Source organism: Microcebus murinus, chromosome 9 (assembly GCF_040939455.1).
Source record: "Microcebus murinus isolate Inina chromosome 9, M.murinus_Inina_mat1.0, whole genome shotgun sequence".
NCBI lineage: Eukaryota > Metazoa > Chordata > Mammalia > Primates > Cheirogaleidae > Microcebus > Microcebus murinus.
The window spans coordinates 61,966,287-61,984,811 of NC_134112.1; the positions used below are offsets into that span (position 1 = coordinate 61,966,287).

At 49.4% G+C, this 18,525-nt stretch overlaps 1 protein-coding gene across 11 annotated transcripts in view; it reads right to left on the bottom strand.

Annotated features, from left to right (window-relative positions):
• Positions 1-502: 502 nt before the first annotated feature.
• Positions 503-18,525, bottom strand: part of ATXN7L1 (ataxin 7 like 1) — a 231,046-nt gene continuing 213,023 nt past the window's right edge. For 5 of the 11 annotated variants that reach the window (XM_076006509.1, XM_012746532.3, XM_012746611.3 and 2 more), the window contains 4 exons: positions 18,257-18,449; positions 14,471-14,592; positions 12,732-13,037; positions 8,778-10,119 (listed from right to left, as the gene is read on the bottom strand). In XM_076006509.1, coding sequence (XP_075862624.1) covers positions 9,018-10,119; positions 12,732-13,037; positions 14,471-14,592; positions 18,257-18,449 — 1,723 coding nt within the window. In that variant the 3' untranslated portion in view covers positions 8,778-9,017. Of the gene's footprint in view, positions 4,537-6,248; positions 6,324-8,777; positions 10,120-12,731; positions 13,038-14,470; positions 14,593-18,256; positions 18,450-18,525 lie in introns of those variants that run through there. The other 6 variants (XM_012746576.2, XM_012746629.3, XM_012746554.2 and 3 more) reach the window with 5 other exon arrangements.

Consider the following 18,525-nt stretch of genomic DNA (forward strand, 5'->3'; position numbering starts at 1 on the left):
TTCCTCTTTTCACTATTAAGGAGCGACATCTCCATCCAACACGATTGCTCTACCAGAGACCGGGCGTCATTCTTGCCCTAAGCAAGTCTTGTCAATTTCCTATTTAAATTATATCTGGAATCCATTCACTTCTCTTTACAGCTACTGTGTCATCCTGGGACCACACTGTCATTCTCTCCCTTCTGGTCTCTTGCGATAGCGCCCAACTGATTTGCCACAGAGGCCAGGTTGCCCTTTTAACAGATCAGATCATGCTGTACCCCTTCTTAAAGCCCTTTCGAAGGATTCCCACTGAATTTGGCACAAAATCCAAACTCTGTGAGACCTTTTGTGACCTTGTCCCACCTTCTATCCATCTCTCTGCCCCTGCTCTGTCCATAGTGGATCCTCACTGGGTCCGAGAGCTCCCCAAGCTCTTCTTACCTGGGTGAGCCCTGCCTTCAGAGAACTCCCCGACAGACCACTGCCCCCTCACCCCCGCCCACTCCCTGTTTTACATGTTTCCGCTCTTACTTTCTCTCTCACAGAACTCAGTTCTTTCCACCATAGCATTTGCCTTAATCTGTAATGACACATTCGAGCTTGTGCTTGTTTATTAATATTTGCTCTCCCACTGGCCCCCCTACTGGGCTGCTTCCAGAAAGCAGCTGGGATTCTCTGTTTCCCGTCACTAAGCACAGAGCGCCTAGCTCAGGGCAGGCACAGAGAGGATGCTCTGTAAACATTTTCTGGATGAATTCGCTGTCTTCTCTTCTACTCACTGTCATCTCCTGCCTCACATATAATTCCAGCAGGAAGGCTCTTCTGGTGAGAATGCCTTCACTCAAAACAAAAATAAAATACCCCCAATTTAAACTTTATGAAAACCCGAAGACTTTGTTTTACAAACATATAAATTATTTTATTTACAAAGCCATGTTACCAAAAAAAAAAAAAAAAGCAAAAAAAAAAAAATACAATCGCTCACTGGAGAATATTTCCAGGCCTGGTGTTGAACCATGGCAGTATCAATAGATACATGTTTGTTCTTTCCTTTTAAAACTGTAAGCCATAGAATTTACTATTTACACCTACTTTAGACATTAATTCTGCTTACAATATCACAGGCATGGAATGAATTCTATCTGATAGTGCTAATACATAAAGGTGCGGGACAAAGAAGGAAAATACTTAGTGTTACAAAATATGGATCGTAGAAAGGAAACCCACTCCACAAGTGTGGCATTTGTTCAGGATGATTGGACATGCTTTCTTCAAAATTCTTCTGGAAAAGGTTCTAAAATCGGTAGTAGGAAAGGACAAATGAGCAGGTGCAAATTCTTGTCTGTGCAACAACAGTTATTTAATATACCCCATGACTGACCAGCTACGTAAAACCCACAGAGTTTTGTTAAAGTGCCATGGGCCGACAGCATAACAAAATAGAAGGTAAATAGAAAATTTCTTTTTTTCCTTTTTTAAAACAGGAGTTCACTGAGAATCAGCAATAATAGAATATGCTGTATAAACTATTCTCTACAAAGGTTGATCAGCGTTATTTACAATTGGTACATTGATACAAAAGAAGGCATACAAGTTATCCAAGTCGCTTTTTTTTCCTTTTTTTTTTTTTTTTTTTTATGGCTGACAGGTCTATGCATTGCGTTATGCTTAACAACCAGAGCTTTCGAGCCTCTATGGCTGGCGACAAGTCAGGAGATCTTCAGGCAAACAGGGGTGTGTGCAGTCAAGGGGCCGGGAGAGAAGACCGAGTGGGTGTGCAGAACGGAAGGACCCAAAGGATGTCACCCGAATAACGCCTCATAGGCTGCTCCAGTTTAACTCCGCGAAAACAAACCCAAAGAGAACCTTTTATTTGCATTCCATTTTTCAAGCTGCAAGTTTCTAACACATCATTACAAAGTAAACCTGTAGATGATCATGAAGGAAGAAATGCCGTGGGTTTCCCTTTTTTGCTCAGTTTCCCAGAAATGTCCTCACCTTGGTCACAGCCAGTCTTTCAACAAAGTAAGCAGCATTCGATGGGGAGCCTCTTTATTCCGGCTTCCACTTCCAGATGGAGAGAGCCACAGTGTCTAAGCTGAACGGCTCCTTTAGCCTCTGTTGAGACATTATTTCTCAGGAGCAGCCACTGAATCTCCCAACCTTTGTTTTCCCTCCTCGAATACAAGAGTTTATAGATCAGAGGGTTATTTTGTTGCTGAGATTTTGTTTTGTTTTGTGTTTACTCCCGCGAGTTTTACAACTCAAAATAAATTATAAAAAACAACAGACTTCGGAAACCGAACAAGACAAAAATTGTGCAAAAATAACAAAGATATGTACATACTTTTCAGTCTGAAGAAATGTACAATTAAAAACATAATTCAAAGAACATTTTAAAAATATAAACATTGCTTAAACTTTCCTAAGTTTCATATTGTTTCTGAAACTATTCTGGTCAGTTAGCTCTGTAATATAGTAAAACATAAATTATTACAAAATTAACACTATAAAAATTTACTTTAAGAATATCTTCTAAGCTTTTTTCCAAAGGGTCTAACCTTGTTTATAATTTCTTAAACATTTATAAGTCTTAAAATCTGCCTTAACCTTTTTTTTTTTAAAAAAGAAAAAGTAACAATCGTCCCTTCAATTTGCAGTCTCTTTTTCCCAAGATGTAGATAAACCAGCATATAAGTGCACTTTTAACACTGTAGAAATAAAAATGAAATCATCCGAACTAATGTTCTGATACTTAATATCAACTCCTGATTTTTAAAAAAATCTTCATTTTATACTAAAAAATTTAGTAATCCTATAAGAAACACTGTCAGTGCAATTCCATTGATGCAAATCACTCCGTTTGCCTCCCGTCTTTGCAAATTCCAGTCGTAAGGTGAGACATAACAGTAGTCTGATCTTTGGGTTGGGGGACAGGAAAGAAAAGGAAAGCATCAGGGTAGGGACGAGGGTTGCGCCCAGCTGCAAAACTAGCATTCATTTCTGATTTAAGGATTAAGCAAAACCTAGTAGCTCTGCTCCATCCCGTATGCAAAGTTATATGATTACTAGCACAGAACACCTATTTTATATTATTAATTCCTTTCCTGATTAGGACTCCCTATTAGAGCTTATGGTATTGCTGTTTCTTTCAAAACTCCAGTGTGAATATTTCTGTAGCTGCTGGGCTCCAACGGCTTTGTTCCGGCTCTTCCAAATGGCTCTTCGTCACTAAGCAGTGGCTGGTCCTTCCCATGCCTTCTTGGGGATGGCTGTCTCTGAGTGGGGGCATCTGGTAACGTAGCACATGCTGGTCGATGGCTGTGCTGATCCCACCGGGTGCCTGTGGCCCAGGGCACAGGAGTGGGTGGGGAACGCTAGTATTTATTCTCGCAAGGGGTTTGACACATAACCCTCCAAGGAAGCTTTCCCCAGAGGACCCTTCCTAGCCCCAGAGGGCACCTTGAGAGCCTGCAGCAGCTGTGTGTAATCACCGTGCCTCCTCAGGGAGTGGCTTTCTGGGTTCTCGTGGCCTTTTTCCTGGGATTTCTCCCTTTCTGGCTCACTCTGCTTTGGGCACTTGCACATGTGCCCTAGAAGGGATTCTGTAGATTCCCAACAAGCTCAGACCACCACAGTCACTGGGTTCCCACCATCTCTTGAGGGATTGATTGTCCCCTACCTCCCAGCTCCGCTTCCTGCCACGCTCCCACACCCAGTCCAGCCCCTGTCCCTGACCTGGTGTCTCCTTTTTGAGCTGCACAGCTGGACAGTGGATGTGGGTGAGCCACATCATTAAATGGAGCTGTCCTCAATTTTGCCCCTAGCATTAGGCTCCAGCCACGGGGGGGGGGGGGGGGGCTGTAGAAACCTGATGAGGGCTCCTCCCCACCCCACACCCTCTGTCTCTCTGCTCTTAGCTTCTCTCCAGCAAAATTACCTCCCCCTGCACGCATTCCAGAGGGGAGCCCATAAGAGCCAGCTCCTTCCGAGGGCCCGAGGGCCGGTGGGGACCCAGTGAGTGGCAGGTGGAGGGACAGGATGGAGCAGGTGGAGAGGACGAGGAAGGAAAAGGGTTCTGTGTGTGCTAAAGTTCAAGAGCTTCAGACGGTGCCAACCCAGAACTGGTGTTCTGCCATGTCTGCTCACACGGCTGGAGCAAGATGATGGTGCAGTAGCAGCATCAGGAGCTAGGGGAGTGCCCCAAATTTGGAAGAATGTATAAATGTGGCAAATGAAAGGAAAGACAACGGAAACAAAACACTGGTGTTGTTTTCTGTAAATCTCAAATTCACGTTCTTTTGCCTTTTGCTTCAAAACTAAAAACTGGTCAATTGAAAAAAAAAAAGAAGAAGAAGAAGAAGAAGAAGAGGAAGAAAGGCCAGAGCCACAGGCAGGGCAGAGGAAATAGACTCTCCCCCATGGCCCACTCCCCTCCCTACTCCTCCCCACGGCCTCCTGGGGTGGGGTCAGGTGGCCTGGAATTGGTATGGAAGTGGCTTCATAGTCTTGTTATGGAAGAGTCCTTATCCTGCCCATTCTGTTTGTGTTCTTCTAGGAAAGAAAAGAAAAACTTGTTTCAAAACCATATATTTGAGATTATACACAGGAATTCAGGACGGGACCCCACTTTTCTCATCTCTAGTAGAAAGGACAACATCCCACCTCTTGTATACAGTAAAGGGCAGCTGTAACAGCAAATGACATGACGGATGAAAGGACTCCACATATGCAAAGTAGTCACAAAGACCCTTGCTGTAGAGGAAAACACAGGGACATTCATGGGACTCCTCTTCAGGAGAGGTGTTTTTTTTTTTTTTTTTTTTTTTTTTTGAGCCAGAGTCTCACTTTGTTGCCCAGGCTAGAGTGAGTGCCGTGGCGTCAGCCTGGCTCACAGCAACCTCAATCTCCGGGGCTCAGCGATCCTACTGCCTCAGCCTCCCGAGTAGCTGGGACTACAGGCATGCGCCACCATGCCCGGCTAATTTTTTGTATATATATTTTTAGTTGGTCAATTAATTTATTTCTATTTTTGGTAGAGACGGGGTCTCGCTCAGGCTGGTTTCGAACTCCTGACCTTGAGCAATCCGCCCGCCTCGGCCTCCCAAAGTGCTAGGATTACAGGCGTGAGCCACCGCGCCCGGCCAGGAGAGGTGTTTTAAGGCTGACTGGCGGCATTTTGGGTTCCCAGCAGGTGTATCTGGAGTTACGGGCACATGTACACCATGCTTGGTAAGGAGGAAAGTACAGTCTCCCAAAAACACTCAGCAACCTCTGCAAGCGAGCCCATAACCAGAGGCCGACTGCCTGGGCATCAATGTGCCTCCCTCACCACCCGGCACACGTGATGGCTGCAGGTGCGCAGGCACAAAGAGGGCGACAATGTCTCAAAATGGGGAGAAGACCCTTCTTGACCTGGGGGTACAAAAACTGTTTCCCCATAATCTTCACCCAAACTGTACCCAAGATTTGTGTGAAAACCCTGAAAAGCAAAATGCAGACAAACACATTACTTGGTGTCTGCAAAACGTGGCACACTAAGACACGCAACTACACAGCTATGTATTAATATATACATATATTTTCCAACAATACATAACACAAGCTCATCCTCTGACTGTCCCCGGTCTCCCCCACCCCACATACACACGTTCTATTGAGAAAATCACTTATCACTGGGCGTACACATTGACTGCTCTCACATCTCAAGTTTATAAAACTGCTAAGTCTGCTTTGAATATTCCCAACGTGAAACTGCATCCTGAATGGTGAATCCTGAATCCTGAACGGCTCATCAGAGGCTTTTGAGAGAGCAGTGACTGACGTATGCCAAGGGCCTTTCACCAACAGCATCTTATTGGATTTTCACGATAGCCTTAGGAGGTAGGCAGCAATGTTGTCATTTAACAGATGAGAAAAATGAGACTTAGAGAAGAAATCTGCCTAGGATCATACAGCTGGTAATAATAATCAACACTCTTTTAGCCATTGTTTTGCGCGTTTGCTATGTGCCAGGCATTTTCTAGAGGCTTTAAGTGACTAAACTAGTCCTTGCAAAAGCCATATGAGGTAGGGGCCATCATGATCCTCACTTTATAAATGGAGGAAATGGAAGCACAGAGCAATGAAGTCACTTGCCCAAGGGCACACAGCTAGTAACTAGAGGCCGAGGTTTGGAAGCCAGGTGGGCACGCTCTTCACTGGATGGGAGTCGAGCCTTCTGCCCTGCTGCTGAGGGTATGTGTTTTTGTGCCCCAGTAACTTACCTGTCGGCTGTGTCCTGGGCTGGATATGCTTGAAGGACTGGATTGTGACAAAGCTAGGCTGCTATTTTTCCCAACCTGAAAGACACCAGTGAAGCCCCACTAAGACCCACGAGCCGGCCTGGGCAAGGCCCACCAACGCCACAGGTTGCCAGGGGAAGGAGGGGGGCCCCACGGCATTGCCTCATTCCCGCACGTCGCCTGGGAACCGGTGTTTCCATCGTAGGTGGCACAGAAAATGGGAATGTTTCAGAGGGTGCCTCAGCGATGCCCGTCTCCTTCCCAGAGGAACAGTGGGATGGGGGGAGCTCTTGATTATGCTCCCCGGGTGGACAGACTGCACGTTTCAGGGACGAGGACGAAGGCATCTGGTTAGAGTCCCGGCCCCTCGTGGGAGCACATCACTCAGCAGAGGCCCGGGTTTTCCACCTCTGACCTTCGGTCCCAGACCTATCTTGTTGCTAGCCCCGACTCCCTTAGACCAGCTGCGGACAAAACGCCTGGGTCTTCTACTGGGTCAGTTTTCCTGGCCAGGAGACACAGTGTGCTGTTCTTCAGAACAATAGCACAATGGCGCTGCAAGTGGAGGGGAGGCCTGAGCGGGGCATGTGGGCGTGGCCGCTGCGCTCTTGCCCTTCCTTGGCTCCCGGTGGCCGGGTCCCCAGGGGAGCTGACCCTAGGTACCACCCTGTGTCCCTGTCTTGTTTACAAAGGCAGCTCTGGCCTTCACCCTATAAACACATGAAGTGGCCTTTGTGTACAGACATTTGCCCGACATTCACAGTCTTGCTTTCTGTTCATTTTAATAACTTCCGTGGAAACTTCTGTCCTTGTACCTATCAGTTACAACTAAATAGATCCCAAAGTGGTCCCCGAGGCACAGGTTTATCTTGGATTTCTCAAGCTCGTGCTTTGCCTTTCCCCGAGACTTGGACATCACTGGTGGTGGCGGCCCTGGAGAGAGCCTTTTCTTAATGGCCTGGTGACAAGCACCAAGGTATCCCCTGCATTAGAGAAGCAATGCTGACTGGACCTGAGGCAGCCATTAAATGCACCAGGTTATTTGATTCCCTGCCTTCCTGAGCGCTCGTCTGCTTGTTCCACTGCCAGCTGGGACCGATTCACCGTGTTTACCAAGCATTTCGTGTGGTCCTGCAGACCAAAGGGTCAACACAGCGACACTGACTCAGTACCTTGACAGCAAGGAGCCTGGACTCTAGAACCAAAATGCCAGAGTGTAAATCCCAGCCCTGTTATTTACTTGCTGTGTAGTTATTAATACTTACTTTGGGTACCTTGCTTACCTCCCTGCACCTTGGTTTACTCCTCTGTAGAATGGGAGTAATAGCAGCTAACTGTAAAATGAGTGCTTAGCACAGAGCCTATCACGTAAGTGTTAGCTGCTGGGACTTTACCTAAAATGGGGAGATGCCATGTAGTCTTGCTGCCCAAGGTGTAGCCTGCAAACCAGAGCCTCGGCACCGCCTGGGAGGCTGCTAGAAAGGCAGACTCCTGGTCCCCCCCAGGCCTGCTGACTCAGAGCCTGCGTTTTCACTGGACGCCCAGGGGATGTGTGTGTATATTCAAGGTTGAGATGCTCTGGCTCTGCCCTCCACTCTGAGACCTGGAGGTGGCACTGACCAGTAGTTTCGACTCCAGGTAGAGCCCTGTGGGCGCTGGCCCCCCGCCCCGAGGCCCCTGGAAGTGGGGAGCCAGATGGTGCCCCAGGCTCTAGCCAGAGGACCTGTGTCTCCCCCTCCTCTCACCTTGGCGGCGGGTTGCAGCTTGTCTGGCCCTTGGGTTCCAAACTTGCTGTTTCTCATGTGTGTACTTGTGATTTGTGAATCCCCCTCAGGATGTGCTCTTCGTGAGGTTATAACAAGTCTCATAAACGGTGACACAAAACATTAAAACATCTTTTTAACAACTGCCTCCCATCTCTCCAAAGTCCTCCTCCCTAGACGCGGCTGGGCTTGGGGTTTGGCCCACTTAATGCTGCGGCTGCGGCCGCAGTCTCTGCGCACACTGTCCCCACAGATACAGGCTGCCGGGCAGGCCAGCGCCCCCCGCTGCGCTCGGCTCTGCAGAGAACCCCAGGCCGGGCCCTTCCCTGCCTCTGCCCGCTGTCTATGTCCAAGAGTCTGGGGCGGGGGTGGCGGTGGGCTCTCCTAAGTAGCTCCCCCAGCCTGAGGAGGAAGACTAGACCCAGGGAGGAGAGCAGAGCTCGAGGGAAGGAGACACGTATCTTCTCAGACTGCACTATGTTTTCTCAGCTTCCCACCACACACCCTCCTGTTTGCACAATGGCACCGCACACTTCTTTGCCAGTTGGTGGGAGGTGCACCTTTAGGAAGGAAGGAGTTATGTTAGGAGGAGGTGGGGGCTGAGGCAGCCTGGTAAAGTGAGAGGGACAGTCACCCAGGAGCCAGGACACACAGGCCACCACACCCCGGGGGGACCCCAGGTCATCATTTAACCTGCCTGGGCCTCAGGCTCCTCCTAAGGGGATTCCCAGAGATCAGATCCAACGTCTCAGCAACAGAACTCTTTAATGACATTGTCCTGAGAACCTCAAAATATAAAATAGACGTGGAGTGGGGAACTCAGAATCTCTCTGTGCCTCAGTTCACTCATCAGTAAAGTGGTGATGACAATTGCACCAACTACACGGGGGTGTCGTGAGGAGGAAATGAGGTAATATTTGTAAAGTGCTTAGAACAGTGCCCAGCACGAAGTGAGAGTTGTAGCAAGTATTTGTTAAATAAACTGCTTTCAGAGCAGAGGGTGAAAGTTGCCGTCGGGGAAGGCGAGAAAAGGAGTCCCGCTTGTGTCACCTGTCTGAGCCACCTGGCTAAGCAGGGGCGCTGCCCAGCTCCCCCTGCCCCCCAGAGCTGGTGACGGCAGTGCCAGGAGGTCCCTTACCTGCCGAGAGGAGGTGCTGTTAACGGGCTCGGGCACCGGTGCAAGAAGGCTGGGCGGGTTCTTTTTGTGAACGCTATTCATACCAGGCATTTTAGTGATTTTACAGGCTTTGCTACTAGAACTCAAGTTCTTACGCTTTTTTCCTTCTGATTTGTCAAAAGAGAGGGGCAGAGAAGACACGGCATTGTGTGAGGCCAGAGAGAGGTCCCCTGCGTGGAGCGCAAGGGAGGGCACAGAGAGGGCACAGGAGTCACTGCTGCCTCCCACCGCGCCCACCTGCCTCACTATGTCCGCGGGGCTGCCGGGCAGCGAGGTCCGTCCTGAGGGCTCCAGTTTGGCACTGAGCGGGCTCAGCCCGTTGTTTGAGTTGTGCACAGACAGACTGTTATAGGGGAGGGCCGCCTGATAGGAGTTCAAAGCAGAACTGGCGTTCAAAACACAGTTCTTTTTGTGGGGCCCTGACAGTGGAGACGAGAGGGGTGTCTGCAAGGACAAGGAGGAAGAGGAGGAGGAGGAAGTCGAAGACTGCGGCTTCCTCTTTTTGTTACTTGGAGACTCGTCGCTACGGGCAGACAGGTCTTTGACTTTTGAGGATTTGCTGGTTTTGGTTTTGGATGGCTTGTGGGATGGGGAAGGGATGACGGCTGGTATCGGGGACACGGCGGATGGGGCCTTGAAGGTTGAGTCCATGATGCTGAGGGTTGCGGCCACATGAGGGAAAGCTGTGGTGTGGGGCATGAGGGCGCTCGGGTCCGGCGATGCCACAAAAGCTGCGTTTGAGAGCATGGCTGATGTCATTATGTAAGAAGAGGTGAGTCTCGAGCTGATGGGAGCTGAAGGAAGATACACAGCACTGGGGTTGCTGAAAGGCTGCAAAACGGATGCTGGAACAGGGGTGGTGATGTGGGCTGCCGGCGAGGGCAGGGGGCTATCTGCCGCAGGAGGGATCTTCCTAAACATGAGAGAAGAGTGAAAGAGAAACAGTGAGACGTCGGGTCGTCATTGCTCGGGAGGCTCGATGACGTGTGCGCGTCAGGGCTACAGAGGACACCCTGGCGGAACCAGACTATGGAGAATGAAGCCTTGAAGGATGGTGCGATCTGAAGGATGGCCCTTGCTCATGGTGCCCCCATTGCAACAGCCAGCGCCTAAATGGAATCACTCCCAGGTCCTCGGATGCTCTTTCCATGCTTGGCTACTGGACAGTGGCTGATTTGGGTTCATGAGTAAAAGGCAAATGTTATTTATAATATAAATTTCCCCAGCAGTATTCTCCCCTCTCAATTCTCTCTCTCTCTCTTTTTCTTTTTTTTTTTTTTTTGGCAGCAATGAAGGTGGTTTTTAATGAGAAGTGGTCATTTCACATGTAGGTCCTGATTTGAAGTAAGAAATGTGAGGATAGGGCTTTGCCACCTGGGCATATGGGCTGGAGTGTCCCCCTTCAACCACTGCAACCTCTGTCCACAGACTCTCAGGGCATCCCAGGCCCCTGTCTGTCCCCTGTGTGCCCCCCTGCCCTGGGCTGGAGGCAGTCTGCATCCTGCTGCACATGCTGTCTGCAGCTCTGGCGTACTCTGCAGAGCCCCGCTCCCTGCTGGCTTGTAGCTGCTGGGTCCTGGCAGAGGCAGGGGCTCAAGAAATGGAGACGATGTCAAGTTGCCCGTACCCAGAACTGACTATTTTTTCCTATTCACCCCACTCTACCATAGCCCTTGCTCAGGAGGAGCTATATGGGGGTGTGGCTGCCCTTTTGCAGGTCTTCCTGTCCCTGTTTGCAAAAGGTGAGGGGGGGTGTCTCATGTGTCTAGAGAAGGAGACCAGGAATTTCTAGTTTGTTCTGAAGATAAATGCAGGATATGGGGAGGAGGGGAATATATGGACGGGGATAGGGGAAACCCACTGTTTTCATCTTTGGTCTTCTTGGAGCTTGGGGGGTGCTCCAGAGTGAACTCCCTGGGGCCAAGGCCAGCACCAGGCAGTGGGGCACTCTTGGAGCCTCCCTGCAAGCTCAGTCTTTTGACTTGTCCTGGAAATGGCTCCCACGTCCAGTCTACGGCCTGGGTCAATGCTGCTGCTACTCTGGGGACCGGGCGGAGGCACAGCGGCTGTGGGGTCACTGTTTGTTCCTGATTTTGCAGGACAGGATGCTGACCTCAGGAGCCGAGGGGATGATTTCAGGCTGGTTCATTCCTATTTCTCACTGTCCCCTGTTGCCACCCCCCATTTCCCAGGGAAATCATTTTCAGTGTAGCTGGGGCTCACCAGCAATTAGGAACTAGCTTTCCTTCTCTAAAAGCCGCACGTGAGGCCTGAGCCCCAGCAGGCCTCACCGCGTCCCTCCTCTCCTCTGGAGGCCATCGTCTGGCTGTAGTGTTCGGACCAGGTGCCAGGGAACTGTGCAAAGAGGCCCTGCCGAGAAGCAAACGCCTCTCCTAGCCTTCCTCTCCCTGAAGATTCTGGTTTTTTTTTTTGGCCTGCACTTCAGTGGAGCCTGTGGCTTCCATCTTTCAGGTGGAATCCAGAGGAATCCTTGAATACAGAAGCATAGTGTCCTTGGAGATGTCAGACCGAGGAGATCAAATATAAGAGATAAATGTTGCCGAACCCCAGCAGCCATGATGGCGTCTGTGAATTTACTTTCTCTCAAGCCTAAAGAAGGGCAAAGGCCCTGTAAGCACTAAACAGGCTGCTCCATAAACACTTGTTGCAATGAATGAATGAGTGGATGGATGGATGGATGGATGGGCAGGTGGATGGGCGAGCAGGTGAATCTCAGCAGCAACATAACCGCACTGTCGGGGACTCTGCATGCTGGGCAGGGACTCCCATGGCACCAGACTGGAGAGGTCTACACATCTTTAGAACTGTCTGGCACTGCATGACCCCTTCCTTACAGGGCTAGGGAACATTTCTCAGCGTGTGAGGCGTCAGCAAACTTTCCTGCTGTCTCTGTCTCCTTGCTGTGGTACTACAGGCATCCCACTCAATCTTTCCTCGCCTCAAGTCTCCTTACCAGCTGATGTGTGGATAGAAATACATGGGGGCAGAGGTTTGGCAGTTACTTGTAACACAGAGTTATTTACAAATACCAGATGGCTCATTTAGAGAGGATCCCGATCGATGACTTTGAATGGGATCCACTTTTAATGTCCCAATTTATAACTTCCCCATTAAATAGTATAAATTTCATGCTTCAGCTTGTGCTGACCAGCAGAGTTGACGTCCTAAATCTTACCTGGCGGTGGCATACTTTCTGTCCCTTTCCTTCTCCTCCCCACTGATCCTGAGGGCACTGCGGGGGCAGCAGGAGGGGAGCGGGGGGAGGGTGGGGGGACAGGGGAGGGGCATGTGGCTGCTCCCCATCCTGGGGAGCCCCTCCCCCCAGGCCGGATGTGTCTTCCTAGGTGCTGAATGGCGGTGGGTTTCAGCTTCACTGGGCTGTGCCCCGGCTTAAGCTTTGCACCCTGGCCTAGGGAAGTCCCATACACAAGCCCATAGATGCGAATAAATTACTGACGGTGCCCATCCTCCCCTGCCAGGTGGCATGGAGGACCAGATGCTGACCTGGCTGAAAGAGAATACTGTGTTGGCGTCTCCTGATGCAGAGTTAAATGCTTGTTAAAGAAAAAAGAGTCTTGGCCGTTCCTTTTCTTCCTAATGTCTTCCACGCCCCCATCGGCTGCCATCCCTCCAGGTTCGGGCCCGTCGGGGCCTGGGGTTTGGGCAGCGAGGTTGAGAGGGCAGCGGGGTGCTACGCTCTCCAGAGTTGACACCCAGGCAGCCCCAATGTTGCTCAGTGACAGCAGATTGGTTAGGCAAGTCCTGAACAGGGGGGAGGGACCTGATGCCCTGTGGCTCGGGCTTCTGTGCCTGAGGAGGAAAGGAACATGGAGCTTGAGCGGACAGGACACCAGGGAGTGCAATACAGATCAACACATTCCTTCCGCGTGTCCGGGATTTACACTTGCATACAACAGGAGAGCAAAGGGCTGCGAGAATCGCCAGGGCTGGCTGCCATCTTGGGGAACAAGCGCAGAAGGATCAATCACCAAATAACAGACCACGGTAACCCCGCATGCAGCGCCGACCTGTTGCTGTTTGGAATGGGCACAAGTAGATACCAACGGTGCCCTTTACACACACTGGGCAGTCGCTCAAACGGGAAGAAACGATAAGCTTCTCTTGTGGCCCTTTCCTACCTTGTATTAAATGTCAACAGTTAGTCCTAAGTCCACCCTGACAGCTCAGTGCAGACACAAATGGGGCTCACTTCTCCTAGACGCTCAGGTCTGGAAGCTCTTTAGGTTTTTAGAAAAGGGGCTGAGGTGTTATAGCATCTGGGAGAGGGGTGAGTTTTGAATTCTGCTCCCCTCTCATTTCTTAGGAATGCCTTGTTTGCCTCTCCTGGGCCTCTGGGTAAAGAGCGGGGTTCTCAGCTGTTGGCCATGCTGTACTCTCTGGGCCCAGGCCTATGTGAGCCATGACTGGAATGGACTGTGATATCTGGAAAGCTCACCTGTGTAGGAGCAGGGATGGGTGTACCCTGTGGGCTGGCCTTACATTATCAAGTGGCCAACGTGGCAATGCCTGTGTGCTGTGGTTTGAGAGAGTCTAGCCCTGTCCTGCCTTCCCAATAGCATTCTACCAAATCAAGTCTCTTCCCTTTTCACGAATCCCCCATTGATATGTAAATACATTGGGAAGTGTTGGTGAATAAAGGGACCTGAGGGAAATGGGACAGAAATTGAGTTTAGGGGAGAAAGAAGTACAAATAAAGGTGAGGAGGGCATCCTAGGGAGCTGGGAAGGGCCAAAGACAAACTTAACCAACTTCACAGCATTGCTCGGGATCTGCCCTGTTGGCAACTGTATGTTTTCACAGGACAGCAAACAACTAGAAATTGGTCCATAACCAGTATGAAACCTTGAGTACTGATACTGTAGCATTAACATTGCAAGCAGAAACATATTCTTAATATCATTAGATGCTCTTAGTAGTAATAATAAAAAAGGCCCTTTAACACTGTTAAATAAGTAAGATCTCATCTAATATCCTTTTCATTTAGTTTAGAATATAACCAACACAAAAATGATCTCCAAAGCAAAGCATATAACACATCATACGTGTTTCTAAAAAACTGGGCAAACCATTAAGACCCAACATTTAAGAATTAACCAAGAATCCTGATTTCAGAATCATTTTGTTCTTTGAAAAGCCAACCACTGACATGTACTTGGGAAGTTAGGGCTCAGATCATCGTGGGGCAGCTCTAATCTTATACTGCACAAAAACTGCTCACTTACTTCCACATCTGCGAATTCAAGTGTTTTTCTACCATGGAGTTTAGCGCGAATCGAAAACGATCCCATCTTCTATCAAACACATAGTACCCGCGTCCCATGAGGCGGCTGCCGAACGAGCAAAACTGTGAGGAAAAAAAATTTTAATTTTGATTACAGGTTAATAAGCTAATATAAACTATACGGAGAAAAATAACATTTGCATAAAAACACACAGGGGCACCATTTTACTCGAAATAAAGAAGCGAATAGTACTGAAGCCAAAAATATTTCTGTGGTGCTGTAGTTTGAGCTCTAGATTTTCTGCATAACCTCACATTATAGCTCAACCATAGCTACATTCAATTTTCTGTGGTGCGGAGGGGGCTGCATTCTCCACTCCAGGGACCGAGCCAGTATTTCAGGTTAAGAAACAAACAGCGCAACCGCCAGCAGCCGGGGTGATTTCTCAGCACCATCTGTTCATCACATCGTCCACCTTCTTGGGGAACCAGTGGCGCCCTGCTTCTCATCGCAGTCATGGAAACTGCTGGTTCTGGTGTCCCGGGTCATGCCTTTCCTATCCAATGTCAACAGAGCCGCTTTGCTTCCAGCCAGGCTAAAAGCCTTCCTTTCCCAGTCCTGACCTCACCTCTGCCTCCGCCAGCCCTTGCAGGCCGTCAAGCTTCCGCTCATGCTGTTCCCGCTGCCCGCTCTCTCCTTCTCTCTCCTCTTTGTCAATCCAAATCTTCCCCTCTCAGTGCCCTAATCAAGACGCTGATTTCCAGTGGCCTTCACCTGATTAACCTTCCCACTGTGAACTCCCACGGCACACCTATTGCACACTTTATTGCATTTCGCCTTGGACCCACGACATGACTGTTTTATGTTTTATATATATATATAATGCCTGTGTACCTGACTCAACTGCCAATGTGTAGACAGGGCATTCCATTCTTTTCTTCCTCATCCTTAGTATGAAGATAGTAGATATTTGGGCTAATGAATGGACTGGGGAGGCAAGGTCCTACAAAATGTTTAAAACACATCATTGCATTTAAAATATATAGCCTGAGCTGGGCGAGGTGGCTCATGCCTGTAATCCCACACTTTGGGAGGCCAAGGTGGGAGATCACTTGTGGCCAGGAGTTTGAGACCAGCCAGAGCAACACAGCAAGACTCTGTGTCTACAAAAAATAAAAAAATTAGTCAGATGATCACTTGAGCCCAGGAGTTTGAGGTTTGTAGTGAGCTATGATGATGCTACTGCACTCTAGCCCGGGCAACAGAGCGAGACTGTCTAAAAAAAATTATATATATATATATATACACACACACACACACACACACACACACACATATATATATATATATATATATATATATATATATATATAAGATATGGCTGAAATATGGGCATTCAGATATTTAGTAAACACCATTTGACTATGATGTTAGGACAACCGGAAAGCCAGGAGACAGAAATGCAAGTGGCCTCTGACAAGGTGACATTTGGCTGGTCTAGAGCTCAGGCAAGTCTGCAAATGACTCTATAACTCAAAAGCAGCTTTCCCCCTTCCTCCAGGCCTCCTAGCAGCTCCCTGGCCTCCATCCCAGACACAGGGTTGGATTGGCATTCATTCCACAAACCCGTCCTGGAACCAGCCTTTGGAACAGTTCTCAGGAAGGAATGTAAGACCTTCCCTTTGTTCTGTTTCTGCTTGTGTTTTGGGGGTTTTGCATTAAAATCTTGCCAACCCATCAAATCCAGTAGCACTGATGAAAACCACTTTTCTGCACCTTCAAATATTACATGCTAACTGACCAAGCAAAAAAACACACAAAGGGAATTCTCAGATGTGGAAGCTGGTCCCCAGCAGCATGTGGGAGCTGTTCCAGGCCTGGCCATCACTTCTTCCTTCATCCCAGTTGCTACAGACAGCACCGAGCAAGCATTCATTACCAAAAATGATTTCAGAGAAAGGTCACCAAAGAAACAAATCCATGGCCTTTCCATTGAAATCTGCAAACCACTAAGGGCCCACAGATGTGCCATGTCCTGAGTTCAGCTAATCCTCTGTAGTCTGGCAGCTTGTCACTTGGACAAATGTCTTGATGTACTCCAGAGCCTGGCCTTCCGGTAAAGCCTTGTATCTTTCAGACTTGGGAGCTGGAGACACTGTTTTGTCTTTGCTCCCTATGTATTATCTAATTCCCTAGAGATGCAAGGTGAGGTGGCCCGGGAGGCTCCCGTTCCCAGCTGGCATATGATGTTCTCAGCAGAGCTGCAGATTCTCACTGCTGGTCGCTGTGGTCCTTTTGGTTGCCTACAGCCATCCACTCCCACCTCTCCCTGTCTTTTCCTTGCTCGCAGACCCACACTTTTGTCCTGCTGTCTGACATGGAACAGTAAACAGGGAAGGTGGGTCTCCTCCCAGAACCTGGTTTCATCCTGTGTCTCTGCAATTCCTTCCTTTTCTGCCATCGATCAAGCTAAAGGTGGGCACGTGACCCATCTTTGGTGGATATAAGGAGGAGTCTGCTGGGGTTTCACAGGAAGATTTACTTTCCTAACGTAGGACAGTGTCTGAAGACCCCTTCTCTCTCTGTCCCTTTGCATCCTGTGTAGAAATGCCCCTGGGTGAGGATGTGAAATCGGAGCTGTGGCAGACGTGTTGGAACCAGGCATGAACGGTGAAGAGAGTTGCAGAGATTGCCCCTCAGCTCCACGACATTGTGCAGAAGCTGGACAAAGCCTGGAAGCACCTACCTCTAAACTTACTGCTTGTGAGATGACAGAGCGACCTTAGCGCTTTTGCCATGTAAGCTGAGTTTCCTACTCCTGGCAGTCAAAGGCATTTCTGATCACCCCCGACTATTTCTGTACTAGCCAACAGGCAAAGTCTCAGGCTATTGTAACATCATCCCCAGAAACAGGAAGTACATGTGGCCTTCATTCATCACACAGACAGAAGGGAGGAGGGACTCACTCAATCCTGATGCAGGACTGATTTTACTCACACAGTCCCTGAGATCTAGTGATAGTCACAGCTGATCCTGCAGGGCTCAGGCTGGCACTGGAGTAAACCACTGTGTGGTCCCGTGTCCCAGGCCCCCTGCATTCGGCTCTGTGATGGCAGCACCAGCCACTCCCTTCTCAAGTGCTCACATGGCAAACATACACGAGCCTCTGGCGGATGCCTCCAATTTCCCACCTCAATTTCAATGACCATCTCAAATGTTCAAGTGGACTCATTCAAGGAACTGGGAAGAAAGTGCCCTTTTTGTTAATCAGCAATCACACTAACCTGAAATGCTTCTTCCTTCCCTAAACACACACACACATGCTGTCACTCAGTTCTGGTGCCACACAGCCACACTTGCTAATAACAATATGACTCAGGACCAGCATGGTGAACACCAGCGAGGGCTGGGCACCTGATACACTGCTGCGACAGTCAGTCTCCAGAGCAGGAGACCAACCGAGCTAACGCAGACTCCGGAGGAGGCTCCATTTCAGACAGCCAACGCCAGAAGGTCAGCTCCCAAGTACACCGAGAGAAACACTGTTTTTCAAGCATCCTTGTTTCAACGTGGGCCACAAATACTCAGGGTTCTTACCAGCCAGGAGCCCTTTCCTTTCCTTTTGTGACGTTCAAGGGTATTTCTAAGGCAATCATTCAACTTCGGGGTGAGCCTTTCCCCAAAACACTGTGCTGGTGGCCTTTCCTCAGGGGTGTGTGCCTCTGGTGCGATCACCTAAGTGCCCGCAAGGCACGGGGAACTGCGCGGCAGGGGCAGGGGGCTTACCGCAAGAGGCCTGGGGTGGTGCGTGGAGAACTGACAGTCCAGCTTCTCGGATTCGTCGGCTCCGTCCATCTCCCCTTCATCACTGGACAGTCGGCCGGCGAGGTCAGCTCCAGCGGGGGGCAGAGGGGGCTCGGGAGTGTAGCCGCTGTGATTTGAAGACGTGCTGCTGCTTATGCTGTTTGCAGATGACGGTCTACGAGCAAGACAGGGAAACAAATAGAGTAAACTTTTCGGAGGTAACAAGATCCACCCAGGTTAATGGTGCTCGG